At 47.9% G+C, this 24949-nt stretch overlaps 1 protein-coding gene across 2 annotated transcripts; it reads left to right on the top strand.

Annotated features, from left to right (window-relative positions):
• The first annotated feature begins 20622 nt into the window (after positions 1-20622).
• On the top strand, positions 20623-22788 carry LOC123095094 (uncharacterized). 2 transcript variants are annotated; one of them, XM_044516920.1, is made up of 6 exons: positions 20623-20728; positions 21007-21168; positions 21323-21496; positions 21606-21659; positions 22043-22192; positions 22279-22788. In XM_044516920.1, the coding sequence occupies exons 1-6, from the start codon at positions 20630-20632 to the stop codon at positions 22633-22635; spliced, it is 996 nt and encodes a 331-aa protein (XP_044372855.1). In that variant the 5' UTR covers positions 20623-20629; the 3' UTR covers positions 22636-22788. The 2 variants fall into 2 exon arrangements, with proteins under 2 accessions (XP_044372855.1, XP_044372856.1); XM_044516921.1 differs by lacking the exon at positions 21007-21168.
• The last annotated feature ends 2161 nt before the right edge of the window (positions 22789-24949 follow it).

Genomic DNA, 24949 nt, shown 5'->3' with positions numbered 1-24949 from the left:
CCTGGTCCCACCATGGCCAAGATGCTTGACCGGGTACTCAGCAGAATGCCCTCAGGGAAAGACAAGGGGAAGAACGAAGAAACCGAACTCCACACGCTACACATCTGAACCGGGGGAATTGTTACCTCCCCTAAGGAGGATAGTCGGGGAGGGGAGGCTAAGGCCTCCTCCCCACGCAGGAAGAAGAGGGCTGCCTCCGAAGACTTGGAGGCGGAGATGCCCAAACCAGGGAAAAAGGTATGCCCAGGGGGCCTTGCCTCGACGGGCACTGTCGGTGTCAAAACCGGCGGATCTCGGGTAGGGGGTCCCAAACTGTGCGTCTAGGCGGATGGTAACAGGAGACAAGGGACATGATATTTTTACCCAGGTTCGGGCCCTCTCGGTGGAGGTAAAACCCTACTCCTGCTTGATTAATATTGATGGTATGGGTATTACAAGAGTTGATCTACCACGAGATCAGAGAGGCTAAACCCTAGAAGCTAGCCTATGGTATGATTGTTGTTCGTCCTACGGACTAAAACTCTCCGGTTTATATAGACACCGAAGAGGGCTAGGGTTACACAGAGTCGGTTACAATGGGAGGAGTTCTTCATATCGTATCGCCAAGCTTGCCTTCCACGCCAAGGAAAGTCCTTACCCTGACACGGGACGAAGTCTTCAATCTTGTATCTTCATAGTCCGGGAGTCCGGCCAAAGGTCATAGTCTGGCCATCTAGACACCCCCTAATCCAGGACTCCCTCAGTAGCCACTGAACCAGGCTTCAATGACGACGAGTCCAGCGTGCAAGTTGTCTTCGTCATTGCAAGGCGGGTTCTTCTCCAGCTTCATATACTTGTAGAATAGTGTCCGGCTTCTGATAAATGTTGCGCTCCTTGGCTTCCACGCCCAATAAAGGTGTCGAACGAATGCAAAAAGCCAGGGTATTTTTGCACTTCCCCCCTAGCAACTCAAATGAGCTGTCTATAAAAAGAGACGGGGATCTAGATCCGAACCACACCATCTCCCCTTCGCAAGCTTTCATCGGAGCACTTCTGACCAAAAAATCCATTCCATCATGGACAGCCGACGCGGCTCCTCCTCTCGCACTCCCAGCCCCAAGCCTGGGGATTGGGAGAGATGCTCCGTCCCCATAGTGAACTTGTAGTGATTCAATCCAAGGGGATCCTTCCCCCAGCATATATGGTCCCAGTTCGAGCTGGGATCGCCACCTATAGAGGCGGAGAGCAAGTAGAGAGCATCCACCATCCCTCTCGAGGAGAACGGGTATGCCTAGTCCCTTACTTAATAAGAGGACTCGGATTTCCAATTCATCCGTTTCTCCGAGGGTTGCTGGAGTTCTACGGCCTCCAACTATATCACCTCACGCCTGCCTCCATTCTGCACATCGCGGGCTTCGTGGCCCTTTGCGAACTATTTTTGGGCATTGAGGCCCATTTCGCGCTGTGGAAGAGGTTGTTCTGCCTCGTGCCCCGTTCTCAGGAGGGGTCTATTTATCAAGTGGGCGGAGCCAAACTATGGCGTATTGCTGGGACCGGATATCTATCCGGCACCCCAAAGAGGGCGTCCGAGGACTGGCCCTCGGAGTGGTTTTACATAGATGACGTCCCCCTGCCGGACCCTGTACGGATCGGCCTCCCTGAGTTCAACAATGCTCCGTTGAAGAAGCGCCTGAGCTGGCGCCCGTAGAATCTCAGAGGGAAACTGACAGGGACGTCCTTTACCTGATGAGCCGGATAAGGTTGTTGGCTCATTCCGGACTGACCATGATCAAGGTCATGGCCATATGCATTACGCGGGGGGTGCAGCCGCTTCAATACAGAGGCCACCCCATGTGGGATTTCAACGGGGAGAACGACGCCACCCGGTGCGGTCGTAAGGTGCCAGATTCGGCGGCCACCTTAATGAGAATTTTATCCGCTTTGTACAAGGGCGAAGAAGAGGAATTCCTCCGTGTGAACCCGGAGGGCGGATTCTCCATATACAATCCTCCAAGATGGGTAAGCGAACAATTTTGCTTATCTACCCGCTTTCGAAATTCCCATGATTGAGTATTCAGTCTGGTGATATTAATGCAGGAGTTATGCCAGACGGTGAAGGAGATCAACAGCTCTCCCCCACAGCCCGAGGACCTAGAACGGTCCCTCGATCCGGATTCCCAAGAGGATCCGGACTTATGTGTGGAGTTAATTGATGGGGTGTTTCACCAATTGAGTAAGGACAACACCTTAGTGGCCATTACGGCCGACTATCCCGGATTACTTCCAGCCTCAAAGGTTAGCCGAGACCGAAGTCCTGGTACCTCGAAGGAGATCCATCCATGCCTTATTTTGAATGTTGTAGACCAATAGTGTTTCGTTTTGCAGGGGAAATCCTTGAGGCAGAGTGCCGGGCCCGCGGCGGGCAGCCAACAAGGGCCGCTAAAGCCAGGCGGGCAAAAAAGAAGTGCGGACCAGATCGAGACTCCGGTGCAACGGTACGGCGTGCGAATTTCACGCCTAGGGTCTATGCCCTCAAGTCATTCTAACGCCCATGTTCTTCTTAGGAAGAAGAGAGCCCGCCGGACTATATCCACCGGCCAAACTTCAAGGCCGGGTCCGGCAGCGGAGGCGGACACGGGGCGCGCGTCGGGCGTTCCTCCGACAAAGGATGCAGACGGGCTATCTGCCACCAATTTAGAGGTGGAGAGCGCCATGAACCACCGACATCGCCGGACTGTTCTTCAGGACGCATGTTTTTCCCCGGAGGCGTTAAACGCCTTTAATACAAGAGATGCGTACCTCTGTGCCGCTCGAAATGGTCTAGCCAGGGCCACGGAGCAGTATGTAAAAGACATACGGGTGAGTAAATCTGATAGTTATATATGTCAGTAGCCCCCGAGACTTGAAATAGTTAAGATAACTGTTTAAGGATCATATATTATGCAGGGTCTTACAGAGAAGAACACACAACTGTCTTAGGAGTTGACGGAGTGCAAGGCCCAACTCGAGGCCGCACTGGCCGTTTCAGCAATTGGAAAGGAGACCCCCTCTGGTAATGTATGCTCCCCAAAAATAATTCCATTGCAAAGTGCGGCATGTGTGCCATGCTGACGATAACAATGCAGATGAAGTCGGAGTAAATCCAGACAAGCAACAACTCCTACGCCAGCTGAAGGCTAGCGAGAGCGTGCTGACAAGGGTGAGGCAAGAGAAGAACAAACTTCAAGATGCCAATACCCAGCTGGGCGAGGAACTAAAGGATGTTCGTATCTAGCTGCCTGCTTCCGTAAAGGAGAATCAGCGACTTCGACACGGCATTTTTAGTAAGTGCTTGAGCGAATTCTCGAAAAAAAATCGGCGAAGAAGCCGAATGACAGAGCTATGTCTGTAGGTCTTCTGACGGGTCGTCCTGCGGAGGAAATGCTTGGTTCCACGGGGGACCTTCTTCCCGAGTTGGTGCAACCGCACGAACGAGTTCGTCACACAATGTGGGGCATCGTCCAAGCTATGTGGCCATCCCTTTCCGCGCCCGAAGGCCTTGGGGAGCTTGCAAAGAAGCTGGAGGGAGTGCAGCAGCGCTTCCGGTTGTGGAAGATATCGGCCTGCCGCCAAGGTGCCAGGGAGGCCTGGGCCATGGTGAAGACTCGGTACTCGAAGGCTGACCCAAACCACATGGCCGAGGTCGGCCCTATGGGTCCTGATGGAAAGGAGATCCCTGTCAGCTTAGTATATGGCCAGGTAGAGCTGGCTGCAAAGTATTCCCAACAGGACTGTAAATTAGACCGCCCGTTGGATGGTATTGAAGAAGAGTATACCGAGTCGGAGTAACTCTGTAATTGAAAAAATGACATAAAAATGCCTTCTAGCCGGATTGTAGATCGTTTGTCATTGCGGACCTTTTCGCTTCAACCTCCGGACCCTATAGTCTGGAGTGTGTCCGAATACCCTCTCGATTATGTAAGAATCGGGGCATGCATGGAGACAAGGCATAGGGGTCATAATTGCTTTAGCAGACAAGTGCCCAACTAGTTATGTTATTACATGGTTAGTAAGAAACATCTTCCAGGGAGAATAGTTCCGTTAGGGGTTCCTTTCCCTGGGAGGCATGCCCTAAAGCGCATGTCCGGACTGCTGAAAAGAGCAGAAAAGCATCTGGGGGCAGATAAATAAACAAGAAAAATCATCTTTTAGTTCACCGACCGAATATTCCCTTAAGAACGCTAGCTTTCGGCTTCACCCAGTCTGAGGTACACGTCCGGCTGACCCGGCGGTAACAATCGCAGAGGTGCTCCCTTTACCACCTAGCCGAACGAACGGGAACGTAGGGGTAAGCACAGGAGCCAGGCAACCCAGCTTGGCCAAAACTTAAGTCATATCGATGCATATAATGGTGTATAAAAAGGTCCATGCGGAAGTGTCACACATGTTTTGGGCATGAGGCCCATTTAGATAAACTTCCGATAAAGAAGCCTCCAGGTATGATGAGCGCGGGTGGCGCGTCAAGTATGTGCGAACAATGCGCACGCAAGCCCCTAAGGGCTTGGGAGAAGAAAATGGGGGAGGGAGAAGGAGAGAAATGCCAGACAGTCTTAATGTGAAAAAATAAAAAAGGGGACAGAGGAAGGAGACGAACACGGAGTCCGGCGCTAGGCGTAGAATCTTCATAGGCGTGCTGCGTTCCACGGGTTCGGCTCGAGTCGGTTGTCCGATGTGTTCCGCAGACGGTATGCTCCACCAGTCAGTACTTGGTCGATTATGAAGGGACCCTCCCATTTGGGCTTTAGTTTGTCCTTTTTCTTGTCCGGCAGGCGGAGAACTAGTTCGCCAATGTTGTAAGCTTTGGCCCGTACTTCTCTGCTTTGATATCTTCGGGCCTGTTGTTGATAGAATGCGGAACGAGCTTTTGCCACATTGCGGTCCTCCTCCAATGCGTCCAAGATGTCCTGCCGATCGAGCTCGGCTTCTCTTTCTTCGTACATGCGCACTCGGGGTGAGTCATGTATTATGTCGCAGGGCAGAACTGCCTCTGCGCCGTATACCATAAAAAATGTTGTGAATCCGGTAGTACGATTCGGCGTGGTCCGCAGCCCCCAGAGTACGGAGTCAAGCTCCTCTACCCAGTGCGTGTTTGATTCCTTGAGGGATCGCACTAGTCTGGGTTTGATGCCGCTCATAATGAGACTTTTGGCTCGTTCGACTTGACCGTTGGTTTGTGGGTGATAGACTGAGGCGTAGTCGAGCTTGATGCCCATGTTTTTGCACCAGAGTTTGACTTCGTCGGCCGTAAAGTTTGTGCCGTTGTCAGTTATGATGCTGTGGGGGACGCCGCAACGGTGTACAACCCCAGATATGAAGTCTATCACCGGTCCGGATTCGGCCGTCTTTACAGGCTTGGCCTCTATCCATTTGGTGAATTTGTCCACCATAACCAGTAGATGTTTTTTCTTGTGGGTTCCTCCTTTAAGGGGTCCAACCATGTCAAGCCCCCAGACCGCAAAAGGTCAGGTAATGGGTATGGTTTATAGGGCGGTAGGTGGCATGTGGCTTTGATTGGTGAATAATTGGCAACCGACGCATCACTGCACTAAATCCTGAGCGTCTGCCCGGGCCGTCGGCCAATAAAATCTGGTACGGAAGGCCTTGCTTACGAGGGCCCGGGCTGCGGCGTGGTGCCCGCCGAGTCCGGCATGGATTTCAGCCAGAAGGTTTCGCCCTTCCTCTTCGGAGATACATCTTTGAAGGACTCCGGTTGTGCATTTCTTATAAAGTTCCCCCTCGTGGACTTTGTAAGCTTTAGATCACCACACTATGCAACGGGCTTCGTTTTGGTCCTCGAGAAGTTCCTGCCAAGTTAGGTAGGCTAGGAATGGTTCTATCCACGGGGCAATGACTGCCATTATTGTGTGGACTGACGGAGTTATTTTGGTGGCGGAGCCACCAACTTTGTCAGAGTGTTTGGTGAGAGGCAGCCTGGTTGTGTCCGGGCTATTGTTTCCGGACTCTCCCTCCCATGAAACTGACGGCTTGAATAGTCTCTCAAGGAAGATGTTGGGAGGGACGGCATCGCGCTTGGCGCTGATGCGTGCCAACACGTCTGCTGCCTGGTTGTTTTCCCGGGCTATGTGATGAAATTCGAGCCCCTCAAACCCTGCTGACATTTTTAAGACGGCATTGCGATAAGCTGCCATTTTCGAATCCTTGGCATCAAAGTCTCCATTTATTTGGGATACCACGAGGTTTGAATCCCCGTGGACCTCTAGGCGCTGAATGCCCATGGAGACTGCCATCCGGAGACCCTGTAGAAGGGCCTCGTATTCGACTGCGTTGTTGGAATCCGTGTACATTATCTGAAGTACGTATTGTACTGTGTCTCCGGTTGGGGACGTCAGAACAACGCCAGCCCCCAAGCCAGCCAACATTTTGGAGCCGTCGAAGTGCATGATCCAATTGGAGTATGCGACGTACTCTTTAGGGAGTTTGGCTTCAGTTCATTCGCCGATGAAGTCGGCCAAAACCTGCGACTTAATAGCTCGCCTTGGCCTGTAAGTTATGTCGAACGGGAGGAGCTCGATGGCCCATTTGGCAATCCGGCCCGTTGCGTCGCGGTTGTTTATAATATCATTAAGGGGTACTTCGGATGCCATTATTATTGAACACTCTTGAAAATAGTGTCGCAGCTTCCGGGATGCCATGAACACCTTGTATGCTATGTTTGAAAGCTGCTAGGGCCTCAGCGTCCGGACAGTCGACTATCTGATTCTTTTTAGTAAGGAATATGTTCCAGAGTTTTTGGGCTGACTCTCCGGGTTGCTGAGTTATGTGACTCAGATCATCTGCATCCGGAGGTCGGACATAGGTCCCTTGAAAATTTGCCCGGAAAGCCTCCTCGAGCGCTTCCCAACTTCCTATGGTGTTTTTGGGAAGGCTTTTAAGCCAATGCCGGGCTGGCCCTTTGAGCTTGAGGGGTAAGTATTTGATGGCATGAAGGTCATCTCCTCTGGCCATGTGTATGTGGAGCATATAATCCTCTATCCAGACTCCGGGGTCTGTTGTTCCGTTGTATGCTTCTATGTTCACGGGCTTGAATCCCACTGGAAATTCGTGATCCAGCACCTCATCAGTAAAACATAAGGGATGTGTGGCGCCCCTGTATGCAGGTGTGCCGCGATGTTCGGATATTTTTTGCATTGTATTGCTCGCTGGAGCTTGCTTTCTTGGGCCATAGATGGATCTGGTTGGGCCGGTTGTTTGATGCAAATCCTTGGACGGATCGCTTGCCGTATTGAGTGAGGCGCCCTCTATTGCTTTAGATCGATCGTTGGGTCGTCTATCCGACCTGGTGGCTTCCTTGTTTTTCGACTGTGGGGGCTTTATGGCATCTTCATCGAATTCTGGTAGTAGTTTCCGCTTCGGATAGCTCTTTGTGTGACGACTGTTACCGTACTTGTGTGCAGTATTGAGTACTTTGTTCCATCTGATCCTAAGTGCATCTTCTGCTGTTTTGAGCCTCTGCTTCTGCTGTTTCAGGCTACGTGCAGTGGAGACGAGCCTTTGGTGGAGGTTCTGATGTTCAGGTAATTTGTCTGGCGCGAGGTCGTCCGGACTATTATCTTTTCTGGGGTTTGGTTGTTTGGACGGTTGCTCAATGGCATGTTCATCTTCCGTTGATTCACCCTGCTCTATGGCTGGGTCTTTGTCGAGGTGGGGCTTTGCATGGCGCCTACGTCACCGCTTTGATTGTTTTTCGAGGGAACGATCCCTGTTTGCGCCCTTTCGATCCTCGTTGTTATTCCTTTTGGGTGTGTCCACCATGTATACATCGTATGATGAGGTGGCTTTCCAGTTCCCTATAGGTGCTGGTTCTTGGTCTTTTCCTTCATCGGTGTCCATACCGTCGATGTCTTCAGAGTCAAAGTCGAGCATGTCGGTTGAATCATCAACAGTGGCTACAAAGTGGGTGGTGGGTGGGTTTCGAATTTCTTCTTCGTCCGTATCCCAACCCTGCTGACCATAGTCTGGCCAGGGCTCCCCTGACAAAGGGAGAGATTTTAGGGAGTTCAGGATATCGCCGAAGGGCGAGTGCTGAAAGACGTCCGCGGCGGTGAACTCCATGATCGGAGCCCAATCGGTTTCGATCGGAAGGGGTGCGGAAGATTCGGAGTCCGGAACGGAGTACGGCACCTTGGAGTTACGGGCCTTGCAAAGGACTAGGCTGGTATTTGGCTCTATCGCCGTAGAGATTGCGGCTCCTGGGGCGGCGTCCAACCGTCCGTCCCTGGTTAGCGCGGTCGGCTCCGAACTGATGGTCGGAGCGGACTCCTGAGCGGCACTCTGGGCGCTGTCCGGCGGTAGAGCTAGGTCATGCCTGTCGAGACAGTGCGGCGCTATCGGCCGTGGCTCAAATCCATCGAAGATCAAGTCCCCGCGAATGTCGGCCGTGTAGTTTAAGCTTCCAAACCTGACCTGATGGCCAGGGGTGTAGCTTTCAATCTACTCCAGGTGGCCAAATGAGTTGGCCCGCAGTGCAAAGCCGCCGAATACGAAGATCTGTCCGGGGGAAAAAGCCTCGCCCCAGACTGCGTCGTGGTTGATAATCGAAGAAGCCATCGGGCCTAAAGGCGACGACACAGAGGAACTCTCAATGAAAGCACCAATGTCGGTGTCAAAACCAGCGGATCTCGGGTAGGGGGTCCCGAACTGTGGGTCTAGGCGGATGGTAACAGGAGACAAGGGACACTATGTTTTTACCCAGGTTCGGGCCCTCTCGGTGGAGGTAAAACCCTACTCCTGCTTGATTAATATTGATGGTATGGGTATTACAAGAGTTGATCTACCACGAGATCAGAGAGGCTAAACCCTACAAGCTAGCCTATGGTATGATTGTTGTTCGTCCTACGGACTAAAACTCTTCGGTTTATATAGACACCGGAGAGGGCTAGGGTTACACAGAGTCGGTTACAATGGGTGGATATCTTCATATCGTATCGCCAAGCTTGCCTTCCACGCCAAGGGAAGTCCCTATCCGGACACGGGACGAAGTCTTCAATCTTGTATCTTCATAGTCCGGGAGTCCGGCCAAAGGTCATAGTCCGGCCATCCGGACACCCCCTAATCTAGGACTCCCTCAGGCACCGTCACCCCGTCGTGCCGCCAACGGGCCAGCCCTCCACTGAGCTGTAAGTCAATCGTTAATTTGATGGTACTATGTTTCTCCTAGATCAATAACCGAGATTCGTCTTTTGCAATCCGGCTAGCAGCTCTTCTCAACAGAGTTCGTCTTTGGGGGATCTTCCTTCCGAGATGATGGAGAGCGAGACCCCACCCGCCTCTCCGACTCATGAAGCGGACGACACCGAGGTGTCGTCACGGAGGAGTTCGGATCTACCGATGCCGGAAGCCAATGCGTCAGCCGCCCTGAGCCCTGAGCGTTTGGCTCCCATGGGGGCGATGGGAAGGGTCCGACGCAGTTCAATGTCCGGCCGGATGTACTGACAGGCATGCTGGAGCGAGTTGTGCTCTCATAGGAGCACCGTTCATTAATGAGCGTGGTGCTCAAGAAGATTTCATCCGCTACAAGCGGCTTGAATGAAGCATTTACAAGCCTGCTCAGAGGCTTTGAGGTATGTAGTAAAGAATACACTATTTTTTGGTTGTGAGGCATGCGCTAGGTGTGCTCCATATAGATAGTAGCCCCTGAGATTCTGGTTGCCCGCCCTAGGTGGCAAACGGGGGATCATAAACCAATGATTGTGCTGTAAATATGTGCAGGTACCTGTGGGTCCGGTCGCCGGTCAGTCCATTCAAGTTGCCGAACTAACAAGGCAGATTGGATAGATTCATGCTGATATCACGCTGGTGAACGAATTGCTGGACAAATCACAAGGTAAGTGCTCTGCCTTCTTGTGTATAGGAAAATATGAAGGCGGCATGATATTAATGTAGTATGTTTCGACTGCAGATGGTGCTGCTGCCGTGGAGGCCCTAAGGGCGGAACTTGCCCAGGCCAAGGAACAAGCTCGGGTTAGCAATGCGGCTACCCTAAAGGCGGCCGAGGAATTGAGAGCCGAACAGGTCGCTCATCGCCGAAGCGAGGAAAAGATAGTCGAAATGGCTGTGGAGTTAAAAAATGCCACCGACCGGTATGAGCTCCTTAAAAAGGAGCATAAGGATAGTTTGGTCGACCTGAACAAGGAACTTAATGCCACCAAGGAAATACAGACCAAGCTCAGGGGTGTGCGGGTGCAGCTTCAACAGGCCGATAAAATTGTGGCTGGGGGCTCCTATTTGCTACGGACGAAGTTTTTCGATCCGAAGTACGCTCCCCTGGATGGACGCTGGAGTCCTGTGGACGCATATGCGGATTTGGCGAAGAGTACGACTGACGCTGCCCAGTTCTTCAAAGATAAAGGTGATAAGGAAGTGGAGAAGCTTTTCTGGTCGCAATTCAATGCTCCCACTTGCCCGCTGCCGTTAAGTGACAAGATGGCTGCTGTAGCGGAGCTTCACAGGCTGTCCGGGCTTGCAATGTGGTCTGTAATAGACCATCTTTGGCCGAAGGGGCCTAAGCCGGACAGTTACTTTGGCTTGGTGCAACAATTCCTTGGGGCCGTGCCTCGGATCGATGCCATGAGGAGGTCGGCGTGTATAGAGGGTGCACGGATGGCTCTTGCCCGCGTTAAAGCCTATTTGTCGGATATGGATGCCACCATTATAGTGGCCCAGGATCCGGTGGGGGGCCAATATCCGGCCGAGCACTACTTGGCGCAGGTCACAGAGGGTGCCCTCCTAATAGAGGCACAGTGCTCGAAGAATGTTTTGTTCGAGTGATGAATCGAATCATTGTAAAAACAATGTTTATTTTGATTATAAGGCTATATATATATATATATATATATATAATCCAAAAGTTAGCAGGCGTTGGCTTCAGCCCCCACGCATACAATACGGGGGTGTTCGTGAAAAATGTGCTTAATCACACTTGATCCAACGTCTTGGTCCATTAAGGAGGTGATCGCACGTCGAACTAGGCAACCAGACTATATAGCTGTAACACTTTCGTTTAGCCACGGGAGTCTAACGTTGGGGCTACTATGTAGCCCTGGTACCTTCGCGTGCATCTGAATACGGGCGCGTGTGTACATGGCCGGGAAATGGCCCTTCGTTAATGCGGAGGAATCCTAAAGATCCCGGTGAGTCTTTGAGTGGTTGATCAGTCTCTTGCTGTATCATGACAGTCAGTTTTCGGCTTTCTCTACTGAGGTGCTCATCCGGAATAACCATGGCACAATCACAGTAGTTCTCCTTTGGCCACCTTAGCCGATAATAATGGAACGTAAGGCGGCAAACCCAGGAGCCGGGCTAACCCAACATTGGACCAAAGACATGATTCGGAGCTGATGCATATAAGGCCAAACTCGTGACGCCGAACACTCCCGAAGGTATTCGGACTTTATAACAGACGATGGGCTCAAAAATGCTCATTCATTATAAACCCTGTGTTTCCAGGTACGTGCATTAGTTTGTCGTGGTGAAATGCCAAAAACGGCAGTATCCTTTGTGGGTATGGAACCCATGGGATGGTTAAGCAACAAGAGGCAATAGAAAAGGTTTACACAGGGGCTTAATCTAAAAAGAAACCTGTTGAACGGGGCCCTGCTGCACGCCTGCGCCTTTGTCTCCGTTGTGCCGTATCCTGGAAGGGTATCGCGCGAACGTTGTCTGTGGAAAAAAAAGAAAACTCATAGGAGAGTACAACGTAAGTATGCGATTGATAGTAAAAGTGTAAGATGTTGGCCTGCCAATAAGGTTGAGCCAAGTGTGGGGCTTTATTAAGTGTTTATAGCCCCTGGTATCCGCTATGGTGCCCTGATTCAATTTTATCCGGGCTACCGGACTCGTCTAACCGTGTCCTTGGTCTTAATGACTAGTCATGTTCTCTGATATTGGAGGCCGCTTATAGTCCGGCCACTAGGGGCGTCGCGTGCTCCTCTGTGCGTTAAGAGCGCTCTGTGATTCCGTTAATGGTGATGATGCCACATGGGCCGGGCATCTTGAGTGCAAGGTAGCCATAGTGCAGCAATGCATTGAAGCGGGCGAAGGCCGTTCTTCCAAGCAATGCATGATAGTCGCTTTGGAAGGGTGCGATGATGAAGAGTAGTTCTTCGCTTTGGAGTTGCCTGGGGGCCAAATGTTACCTCCAGTACAATGGAGCCCCTGCCGTAGGCTTTAACGCCTGGTATCAACCCTTCAAAGGTGGTGTTGCTTTGGCTGATTCTGGATGGGTTTATCTCCATCCTGCGGACAGTGTCCTCGTATATTAAATTGAGACTACTGCCGCCGTCCATGAGGACACGGGTGAGACGGTATCTGTCGATTATTGGGTCAAGCTCCAAGGCCTTTGATCCTCCACGCCGAATACTAGTTCGGCCGTCCAAGTGATCGAAAGTGATTGTATAAGACATCCAGTAGCTAGGTGTGGGTACGATGGCCTCTATGTCGCGCGCGTCTCTATGCGCGTGTTCATGCCTTCTCATGGATGTGTGAGTCGCGTGGATCATGTTCACTGTTTTAACCTCTGGTGGGAATTTTTTCTGTCCCCCGATGTTCGGCTGGCGAGGTTCATCCTCGTCTTCACTTGGTGTATCCCTTCCCTTGTGTTTAGCATTTAATTTGCCGGCCTACTTGAAGACCCAGCACTCTCTGTGTATGTGGTTTGCAGGTTTGTCAGGGGCGCCATGAATTTGGCACAGTCTATCTAGAACTCTATTCAGACCAGACGGTCCCTCTTTACTGCCTTTAAATGGCTTCTTTTGTTGATCAGGTCGAGAGCCCCTGAATCCGGCATTAATCGTTGTGTTATCTGGGCTCTCTTCTTTGTTTTGCCGTTTATTTTGATTACGCCGTGGCTTCCCGTTGACATCCCTTATTTTGGATGTGCTGGGGTCGCTGGTGCCTTTACGGGCTAGCCAGCTGTCTTCTCCTGTGCAAAAGTGGGTCATAAGGCTTGTTAAGGCTGCCATTGTTCTTGGCTTTTCTTGGCCGAGGTGTCTGGCGAGCCACTCGTCGCGGATGCTGTGTTTGAATGCCGCTAAGGCTTCGGCGGCTGGACAATCGACAATTTGATTCTTCTTAGTGAGGAATCGGTTCCAAAGCTTGCGGGCAGACTCTCCGGGCTGTTGGATTATGTGACTTAAATCGTCAGCGTCCGGAGGCCGGACATATGTCCCTTGAAAATTGGCCCTGAAAGCGTCTTCGAGTTCCTCCCAACTCCCAATTGAATTTTCGGGGAGGCTTTTCAACCAGTGTCGAGCTGGTCCCTTCAACTTTAGGGGAAGGTATTTGATGGCGTGGAGATCATCCCCACGAGCCATGTGAATATGCAGGATAAAATCCTCGATCCAGACCCCTATGTCTGTCGCTTCATCGTATGCCTCTATGTTCACAGGTTTGAAACCTTGTGGGAATTCATGGTCCAGTACTTCTTCGGTGAAGCACAGGGGGTGAGCAGCCCCTCTGTATCTGGATGCGCTCTGACATGCGGTCGGCTGTTGTAGTGTCCGGTGTTTATTCCGAATGGGTATTTGATTAGCGTAATCATTTTGGTGACCATAGTCCCTCGCCGGGGTGTGTCCTCTAGATCCTTAGATGGACCTAGTTGCGCCAGCCTTCTTATCCAGATGCTCATGTAGATCGTGCGCGGCGTCGGTGGCTGTTCCGTTGCGGTTGTGGAGCGGTACATTGGGCCTCCTGGTCATATTAGTCTTTGGTGGAACGGCCTTGTCGTTGAATTCTGGCAGTAGCTTGCGTTTTGGATAGCTCTTTGTATGGCGATCGTCGTCATATCTTTCTTCAGTGTCTAGCACTTTATTCCATCTGCGGTTGAGCGTTTCCTGTGCGGCTTTGAGCCGTTGCTTCTGTTTCTTCAGACTTCTCGCTATGGCCATAAGCTTTCTGTGGAGGTTATCTCGTTCCACGCATTCTTCCGGAATGATGAATGCATCATCGTCCGGAATGTCTTCTTGTCCTGGGCCGGTTTGATGAACTCGTCCCTCTGGATCATTGTCCTCGGGTGTCTGCTCCGAACTATGTTCGGCGTGACCTGGTTCGTCCTGCTCCATTGCTGGTTTCGTATGGTAATTGTTGCCTTCGAGGTTGACTGGAGTATCGATCCTTCTGGTGCTCTTGCCGCTATTTTTATTGTTGCTGGACTTGGAATGGCGTCAGCGCCGTCGCTTTGGCTTTTGCCCGGGGGTTTTATCTTCCGGATTTTCACCGTTGTCCTCCTTGGGCGTATCCACCATGTATATGTCGTATGACGAGGCGGAAGTCCGGCACCCCATAGATTCTGAATCTTCTCCTGCATCGTCGTCCATACCGTTGATGCCTTCGGAGTCGAAGTCAAGCACGTCGGTTAAATCATCAACCGTGGCTATGAAGTGGGTGGTGGGTGGGTAACGAGTTTCTTCGTCGTCCACTTCCCACTCGAGCCGGATATAGTTTGGCCCGGAATTTTCTATCAAAGATAAAGTTCTTAACGAATTCAGCATGTCGCCAAAGGGCGAGTGCTGTAAGATATCTGCGGCAGTGAACTCAATTATCGGAGCCCAACCTGGCTCGATTGGCTCAAGAACGCGCGGACTAGAACCTACAACCGGATACGAATCCGGGGGTCCGGAGTCACAGGCTTTCTCAGAAGTGAGGCTTGTGTTCGGCTCCACCGCCGATGAGGGTGCGGCCTGCGGGGCGGGATCCATCCCTCCGTCCTTAGGCAACGCAGCCTGCCCCGGATTTGAGTCCAGGGCTACCGCAGGGGTGACATCCCAAGAGTTGTCAGATAGCAGGTCTAAGCCGTGCTCGTCGTGACTGTCCGGTGCTCCTGGCCTAGGCCTAAATCCGTCGAAGATAAAGTCTCCGTGGATGTCCACCATGTAGTTTAGGTTTCTGAACCTGATCTGGTGGCCAGGGGCGTAGCTGTCGATCTGCTCCAGGTGGCCAAGCGAATTGGCCCGCAGTGCGAAGCCGCCGAACACGAAAATCTATCCGGGGAGAAAAGTCTCCCCTTGGACCGTGTTGTTGATGATTGAAGGCATCATCAAGCCTTGCAGCAACGACACAGAGGAACTCTCAATGAAAGCACCAATGTTGGTGTCAAAACTGGCGGATCTCGTGTAGGGGGTCCCGATCTGTGCGTCAAGGCTGATGGTAACAGGAAGCAAGGGACACAGATGTTTACCCAGGTTCGGGCCCTCTCGATGGAGGTAAAACCCTACTTCCTGCTTAATTAATATTGAAGATATGGGTAGTACAAGAGTAGATCTACCATGAGATCGTAGGGCTAAACCCTAAGAGCTAGCCTATGATGGTATGATTGTAATTGTGGTTGGCCTTCTAAGGACCAACCTCTCTGGTTTATATAGACATCGGAGAGGTCTAGGGTTTACATGGAGTCGGTTACAAGGAAGGAAACACAATATCCGGATCGCCAAGCTTGTCTTCCACGCAAAGGAGAGTCCCATCCGAACACGGGCCGAAGTCTTGAGTCTTGTATCTTCACGCTTGTATAGTACGGACGTTGTACACAGTCCGGCTGTCCGGATACCCCCTAATCGAGGACTCCCTCACCTGCGGTCTCGAAGAGACATGCAAGCCACCTCTTTACTGTCCACCACAAGATGACACCATCATGCTTCCGTCTCACGCGTGTGCACGACCCCCACGTCGCGCGTTCAATGCAGGTCGTGGGGAAGCGCAGCAGACAGAACAGTTACCATGGTAAAATCCGCCCCGCCTGCCCGCGCACCGTTCTGGTCCTGGTCCAACAACGTGTCACGCTTATGTATGGCCCAGGCCCGGGGGCTCCTGTCGGTGTACAAAAGTAGGGGCTCTCCTTTTGACCCCTTTACTTATGCACAGGCAGTCAGAGCCACGCGCCGTGGCCACACATTGCAGGGCAAAGGAGGGAAGCCGGAGAGAAGCCGAAGGCTCGAGACAAACAAGGCAATATCAAGGACAAAGGCCACAAAGTGCAGATGGGCGAAGCAGGTTTCCCCGCCAAGATTCTTGCTGGGGGCAACCTCAGCGGCACCGGCAAGGCCCTTGCCGGGGCAGCTCGCCCACACCGGCTGAGCAAGCCCGCCTTGAACCCACGGCCTCCAATGTTAACAACCACGTTGGACCAGGGCTCGGGGGGCACCTCCATGGTGGCATGCAGATCTTTGTGAAGACATAGAATGCTCAAGATCAGATGAGAATTGGAAGGCAACACTCCCTGCCAAGATCCTTACCGAAGAAACCCACAAGACCCCCGGCAAGACCCTTGCCGGGGACGCCAGCACGCCACGGCAAGACCCTTACCGGGCCACCCGACAAGACCCTCGCCAGAAGCGACAGCAGGGCCACTGCCATGCCCGAATCAACCAACTCCCCGCCGCCGTCCGCATGCAGCTGCCAGCCCAACCAGCTGGGCAGGCACCTGCGTGGCAACATGCAGCTTCCAGGCCAACTCAGCACACACCTGCGTGACGGCATGCAGATCTTCGTGGAGGCTCCACCACCGCGCCACCTCAGCTACTTGCATGCCTACATGGCACCGCATGCATCGCTGGCCAGGGCGCATGTCGAAGCAAGGAGGAGCGGCGACGGACAGGCCGGGCCTCGTTCTCGTCCCCGATAAAGTGCAAGGGATACCTAAGCCATGCATTAAATGCATCTTGTCCTGTAATACGAGTGATAAGCTTGCACCACTGTAGGCCTTTCCACCTCCTATGTGCCACTGTGGCAGCCCCTTTCGCCTATAAAAGGAGGTCCATGGCATACAGGAAAAGGATTCGGCTCTTTCGAACCATGCAGCATCCATAGCTAGTTCGAGAGCTCAAGAACACTCAATACATCCACAAAGCAGGACTAGGGTTTTACGCATCCTCGCGGCCCGAACCTGGGTATATGATCCCCGTGTCAATTGCTAATCCTGCTCTTCTCACAACCCCGCGCCCCACAACCGTAGTAGGGATTCTTGTGATCCCATAGGTGTCGTTTCCCACCGACACTCGGTATGTTCAATCTCAACCTACCACGGTCGGCATGGCCTAAATTTGTGAACATATACCGTCTGTTGCTACATTATCTTTATATTTGCATCAAATCTTTGTTACATTATCTTTTTTAATTCTATATTTTTGTACTTTGCTTTCATCTATATATGGATCTGTTCTATCAGTTACTCCCATATTTGCATCTTGCTCTGTTATTTCAACATATCTAATTTATGATCTTAATTTTCATTTCAAGCAGTACATCCCTTGCTTTGCAAGACGAGGAGTAGAAGGAAATCTTGGGCTTTACTTTGCTGATGACTCCCAGGATGTCATATTGACAACGCAGCATGGATTTACAATGACGGTTAGCGTAAAACTTGATAAAGATGGTCACTCCTATTTTAATGCGGGCCTTTGGAGAAAAATGTCTAAGTGTTATGAACTGAAAGCTGGCAATAAAATTCTTGTGCGTGCACCACAGCCTGGTCTAATTAACATGGATGTTTACTTCCCCAACGTCATCAGCCAATCAAAGTCTGATCGAGGTTAGTGTCCTTTCAACTTTCTCCATGCTGTCATATTACTATTTAAGCAACCAATTGATCACTATTTAAGTAACCAATTGTGATATCATATTTTGACTCCGTTCCTAGGCAGTAACAAATTCTATTAACCAATTTATGCGCACTATATATTCTTCTGCCATGTTCTGAATAAATAATACCTTTCCACCTTTTAAGTAGGATATGTTGGATGCATAGTGAACGATCTGTATGTTACTAAGCATACCAAATTTCACTGGAAGGACTTGAAGCATGTCATAAACTTTGTTGATAATCTGACAGAGATAGCACAGGGTATGAACATTGGATTTTGGATGGGATTAATTAGACCTATGGTGCACACACTGAACAAGACCAATTGTGTGCACAAAACGCTGGTAAAAAGTCTTATTTTAATGTTGATGCTCATAAACTATATATATCTTCAATGATATGTTACAATTATTTTTTATTCTACATGTTAACAGAAATTGCCCCCTATAGCAGTTCCTGGATCGGTTTCCCGGCATGGTCGAATTACACTTATGCCTGCTAATAACGCCAAAGTTATTGCAAGTACTGCATTCACGCAAAAATGGAACCATTCCCATTAATAAGTTCTCGCTTCTCGTGGCAATGCATTCATATTGAAAAATTGGAGACACTGTTCTACTCATGCTCTACCAAGGCACATGATGGCTCTTCCTTTTCATTGACGAGATGCCGAGTCGCCGTGATCAAGCTGCTTCCAATGGATAGTTGTGGTTGTTGGCCCTCAGCCTCTTAAAATGTTCTAGCTATTACTATATGTGTTAATTATGTAGATATGGACCATATGGTTGTTGGCCCTTAGCCTCTTAAAATGCGATAGTTGCTACAATGTTAAGTATGTAGATATGGACCATATGGTTGTCAAAACCATGTTACGAAGATCCTTCTTTTGTCGAATAGTGTAACCACTATATATATGTTACTCAAATGTTGTTACCCAAGTTCATAAATTTTCATGGAAAGTATTAGTATCATACACAGTCCATTGAGTTTAAGCGTGTGCCCGATGTCCAGAAGGCATTTGCATATTCACTATCCATATTGCAAATTCACACACATGTTAACATAAGGAAATATATGTGTAACATACTAATCACCGCACACGATTACTCGCAGACGCATCTTGTGCGATACTCCGCCACCGCAAGCAACTAGTTTGCATTTTTCAAAGTTTTTTGTACACACAAAATCGCACACGAAGTAACTGTATTGACCGTCTGTGTTGTAATTTCTCATCGCAAAAAGTTCATCTGAGTCGGCTGTTTGCCACGTATCATACACATATTGTTTACACAACTCGTTTGTGTTCTTTTGGCTCATCGCAAACAATTCATTCATGTGAACTGTATGCCGCATATCACACACATCTTGTTAAGTTGAACTGTTTCTGTTGTATTTCCTAATCGAAAACAGTTCGTCCAAGTTAACCGTATGTCGTATATCGCACACACACATTGATATGGTTGCCCGTTTATGTTGTTCTACCTCATCGCAAACAGTTTGAATGGACTAACCGGGTGTCCTACATCGCACGCACATTGTTATGGCTGCCCGTTTCTGTTGTTTTCCCTCATCGCAGATAGTTTGAGTGGATTAACCGTGTGTCTTGCATCACACACGCAACTAAATTCTGAACCGTGTTTGATGGCTCCGCCATCGCAAACGTTTTGCACCTTTTTTACGGTTTTTTACACCACTGTTTGCGATTATTGCGTCGCACACAGTTTTGGTAAAGGGTCTCTGATTGTAGTGTCGCGTTAGCAGTATCCTACAGTAGTGTAATAAATTCATATTAACTCAGGAAAATGCAAATAAGATATCAAAATGTTTAGAAAAACATCACCTATATGTGTATGTCATTTGCATTCATGACAAAAGTGTTGATGATACATTTTTAGGTTTAATAGTATCAATACAATCGTGTGGTTTAAACAACACCTTTGTCATGAATGCAAATGACATGCACATATAGGTGTTGTTTTTCTGAACATTTGGATATTTTATCTGTATTTTCTCAAGTTAATATGAATTTTTTAATGTTTTGAAAGTGATGATCAAACGGTAAGAGGGAAAATGCATAAGAGGAGTGAAGAGGCTTGGGCAGGACCGAGGATTTTTGGAAACTAGGGGCAAAACAACCGAGTGGGACACAACTAGGGGCATAAAATTGATTATCCCTAAAAGATTTAAGATGGAGAGATTACAACTTTGACTACTGCCATGAACCTGTAGCCCAAGGGCCAGACTGCTCATGACTCATCTTGGAGCACGAGCATCGAGGTTTGTGATGACGGAGATGAACTCCCCCTACGGTAAGTATTGTATCTGGGGTGAAAATGAAGATTGCCTCATCAACATGATGTGGCGGTGGCAGAAAATTTCTTAATAATTTGGGTGTGGAAATGGGGGTATATACGGACCATCGGGCACCGGTGGCCAGCCAAGGGGTCTCACAGGCTGTAAGCACCCATAGCCCTAGGACGCATAGGGCATGTGGGGCCCATCTGGTGTAGGGCCAATCTCCTATGGCCTTCTGATGTGTTAAAACTTCCAACACCATTTTTGTTTTGTTCTTCCTCAGACTTTTTCTAGGGATTTTTCTAAAAAAATAAAGAAACAACAAAAAAAGAAGAACTAGCATTGGGAACTGGATTAATATGTTATGCAAAAAAATTCAATAAGAAGTATGCACAAAGTTTGTAATTGATAGCAATATATTAGATGCCTTTTGGCTCAGTACGTAGTTGTTTAATTTTGGATATGGAAACAAATGTACTTCAATAAGTACACAAATCAAAGTTGCATATCTGGATTGCCATTCCATAAATTTCTTCCAAGTAGCACTATCATAGTATCATATTTAATGAGAAGAGATTTGGTCATTTATTTCTTGATCGTGAGGGGGTTGTATATCATTTATTGCTCTATTGCAGGCTGTGGTCGCGTGGAAATTAGGAGTAGCCCCTCTATATAATAGAACTCCCATGGGAATATTGCTCTATATGTGTTCTCCTCCATCTCAATATGTCTCATATTCATCTAGTATTGGAAATCTTTGTGTTATGCACCATATTTTTTGTGCATCAAGGCCTGGCAGATCAACTTACTCTAAATACCCATGAGGTAAACATAGGTATTCTATTTGATAAAAATTTCCACCAAAATATAAACTAGAAAGTCCATACATCATGTACAATGAATCTCCCAGTTGTCTATGTGTTTGGATGTGGAAATAGAAGATTCAACATACATGTGGAGTCAATCAACAAAATAATTCCTTCTTTCCTATAACCATCCATTATTATTTGTTTATCATTTTTAGATGAGTTGATTTTCACACCGGCAAATAAGAAGCTACAAATCCATATATGCATACTTACATGATCCTTTTTGTCTTGAAGGAAAATATGGATGCATCATCGATGCTCAATAGTATGAAGGAAAACCCAACAAATTCACAATATATGGATTGCAATTTTAGTTCAACGGATATTATATATATGCCTCAGATATCATATGCACAAGCTTTACCATCAAAAAATGATGATGACACAAAATATTATGTGAGTTATATACTTTGCTCCTCTTTACTAAAAAATACTTTTAGATAATATTGAATTATTTGTGATTCTTACCAAAATATTGATTTATAGTTTGTTTCTCTACATTGTTGAAGTGTATGAATAACCTCCATCTTTAAATTTACTCATTTCATAGTTTGCCGTACATTTGACGGATGATAATGACAAGGGATACTATGGAATATCTGCTAACATGGATGTGTATGGACACAATCTTAATGTCGGGCAACTGTCAGCGGGTGCAATTTGGATTCATAACTGGGAAGGTGATGTTAACAAAAAACTCAATACAATTATTGTTGGTTGGGTGGTAAGTCATCTTTTTTTAGTCTTTGAATCTCCATATTTTTTTAAATGGTGTTGATGTGTTCTAGTTTTGTATTTCTTATATTTGACTTGTGTTTCCAATACTTATGTAGGTTTGGCCATATCGGTTTAATGACTCGCGTACTCCCCTTTTTACGGTTTGGACAGTATGTTTCTTCCTCTTATTTAAACTTGTCATATAGATAGTCCACAAAAAGTATGTGAAATTTATTATTTTTCTAAGATTTATAGTTTGAAGGTAACATGATTTTAGAGAACTCCGAGATAAACTAAGTTGATAGAATGATTGGATAAACTACTTCTCTAGGTGTTCTCAAACAAGCAAAATAATTAGGAGTTGGTTTTGCGTAAATGCTGGACAATGATAATGAAATAATAAGGGGAAACTCAAAGATAGAGGTAGAATTGTCTATACATGGAAGAATTATAATTTTAAATAATATTCCAAAATAGGAGTTGTTTATAAAAATGAGCGAATAGATATTAGACAATGTGGGATGACATCTAAATGATATGTTTGGAAGTGCAGAAAGATAATCATCGAAGTACAGGGTGTGTCAACCTTGATTGTCCTGGCTTTAAAGTCGTGAAGGGGTCCCCCATATCTCCCGGTGATATCATAAGCCCTATCTCTGGTATCAGTAGGAAACGCCAAACGATTACTATTAGAGTGTCCAAGGTATGTTTTCTCAATTTTAATTCATTAGGGATGCAGAAGTACTCATTTAATTATTGTCCTATATGTTTGCATGAATAAAATTGTAGGAAAGTTCAAGTGGGGACTGGTGGTTGTACTATGGCATCAACGGTGTCCCAATTCGAGTAGGTTACTTCCCAGCATCACTATTTGATAGCTTATCTACGAAAGCCACTCAAATCTCAATTGGAGGCCATGCTCGAAGTACTAAAAATACTATAGCTCCTCCTATGGGAAGTGGAGCCTTTGCCTCTAACCCTGGTCAAGCTGCATCTATCCATGATATCTGGCTCATCCACAAGGATCGTAGAAGCACCCCAATTGGCAATGATGCACGCACTAAAGTTACAGATGGCAAGCTCTACTCTGCTTCACCCATAGGAAGAGCGCAATTCTTTTATGGAGGACCGGGAGGGAAATCTTAGTGAGGTGGATCCGAGGACCTATGTAATGCAATGCATGAATAAAAGATTGTAAGAAAATATGCTAGTTTATATAGTTCCTTGGTTGTACGGCGATCGTTATTGGCCTGATAAAAGTTCGTTGAAGTTTGGCAATGCATCACCATATTTAGTCTCGGCCGATTTATTACTCATTATAGATGGTCCATACTTGCATATTGTTGGAACCTAGTAAAGATAGCATTTTGGATGTCTAGTCCTAATACTCCATAGAATTATTTGGATTTCATATTCACTGATTCACTTGAAAAGTATCTAAGGCTCTGCACCCCATTGTGGTTGAATAGACACTCGGAAAGGATAAATATGTGTATGCTCGATCAGGGATTTGGATGCTATAGAAGATACATTCCCTTGTAACTTTGGTATCACCCGGTCGTATCGTGTCGAGATTAATGCACCGCTGACCACGAAGGTGACATGGTTGGTTCACTAAGGTTCTAGCTCCCGGATGGATAAACACCTTACGTCCTGCCTACTGACATTAACTAATCAATGGTAGGACTACAATGGTGTAGATCTTATCTAGAGAGATCTAGCTTATGAGTCAAATGCCTTAGAAGTCCAATGTTCTTTGACGGAGGTCTGTATGTCTCTTATATTAGTAGGTGAATGTCGTAGTACCTTCGAGGGATATGATATGATTGAGCAATCCTTCTTTTTTGGAGAATATGATCGAGCAATCCTACCGTTACGCGAATGATCTTCCGTTATATAGCTACATTCCTGACTAAGTGCACCCATCATTACCCCCTTTGAGTACCTACTTGGGCGCAATGAGGCGCAAGACACAAAGGTCCCTAGACACTCTTTTGGGTGACCCAGTCTGAATGCACCATTGGACATACCCTTATCTCACTACTTATACTTACTCATCGACAAACATCACACTAGTACATGAAATGAGTTAGCGAGCCTTGGTACTTCTAAGGGGATGAATAGGGAGAGTTGCATCCAACTGTTCTCATTCTAAGCTTTTTCCCTATTTCCAAGAACAAAATGAGCACTTTAACCTCGGCCGATCACTCCATTCAACATGATTCAATGTGTTCCTAGAAACATCCATTTGTGCATGCCTAACGCTAGCCCTAGGAAATGGTATCCGAAGTTGGAAGGAGGGTCCCTCACCCCTTGACCAGCATCACGTAAGGTGGGCAATTTAGATTTTTTGAGTCATTTGAAAAATTCAACTTGATCCAACTCACAAGTTTATAAATTACACACACATGAATCATACTGGATGTTCAAAACCAAAATAGAAATTAATAAACTCTAGAAATTAATTTTAGGGATTTATTAAAGGCCTATATGCATGTTTCGTATACAAAAAGTTGTTTCAAAAATTATATTGGGTGGAAACTACTATTCTCATACCCAAAACAAGTATTTAGATTTACTGGGTTTTTTTCTTGGACTTTTGGAATAGATTTGGTAATTATAAAGGTCGTGATCAATCTCCTATAATTTTTTAAAAAAATAGAAGTTATGTAAAACACTATAAAATCCATTGGGCTGAATTTAGCCGATTCCTTCTCTCCCCAAGGAACAGAATCGCTCGAGCGCTACTTAGCCCTATGTTGAGCTGCATGTAGTTCTACCTTCACAACCACTGATAGGTGGAGCCCATCTGTTAGGGTCATCTTGGACCTCTAGAACGGCTGCACCGAGCATCATCCTGCGCGTGCTCCTCCCAAAGACGCCAAACGAACACCTTCTCCTTGTGTGCGTGCGGGGGGAGGGGGGACTTTAAACATGGTTGAGTGGCCATAACGATAAAGCTCAATTGTTGGCACGCACAACTCTATCCTGGCCACTAGCGCCTATATAAACCCAACCCTAATTTGCCATCGCACCCACGAGTGCATATCAAGTGATATGGGAGCTAAAATGCTCCCATGCTACGATGTGCTCTCGGCCATTGGATCTCATATCCAATGGTCAGCCCAGGAGCCCTAGAACATTTTCAAAAGAGCCCTTAAGGAAGCCCATAATTGTACCCTAGTCCACATCCCCCATATGTTGACCGTTGGATGTGAGATCCAAGGCCGAAATCACATTGTAGCATGCGAGCATTTTAGCTTCTGTGTCGCCTGATATTTTTCCTCACACCCACCACGACAAAACCAGTTGGCATTGACAGGAGAAAAGCATTTATCACTGACTCGCCACGAACCTGTATGTAATTTCACAACGGTGATGAGTGGTAATCACTGATGAACTGGCCGGTCAGTGATGTCTATCAAGAGGGTCCAAAAGGAAAGTCATCGCTGACTGGCCA

Source organism: Triticum aestivum, chromosome 4B (genome assembly GCF_018294505.1).
Source record: "Triticum aestivum cultivar Chinese Spring chromosome 4B, IWGSC CS RefSeq v2.1, whole genome shotgun sequence".
NCBI classification, from domain to species: Eukaryota; Viridiplantae; Streptophyta; class Magnoliopsida; order Poales; family Poaceae; genus Triticum; species Triticum aestivum.
Note: the sequence above shows the minus strand (reverse complement) of the source record. Positions and strands in the feature narration are given on the sequence as shown.

Excerpts from the sequence above, each read along its gene's own strand:
- LOC123095094 (XM_044516920.1), top strand. The coding sequence starts at position 20,630 with ATGTCTCATATTCATCTAGTATTGGAAATCTTTGTGTTATGCACCATA. Across the intron at positions 21,169-21,322 it reads ATGATGACACAAAATATTAT|TTTGCCGTACATTTGACGGA; the intron begins GTGAGTTATATA and ends CTCATTTCATAG. Across the intron at positions 21,497-21,605 it reads CAATTATTGTTGGTTGGGTG|GTTTGGCCATATCGGTTTAA; the intron begins GTAAGTCATCTT and ends ATACTTATGTAG.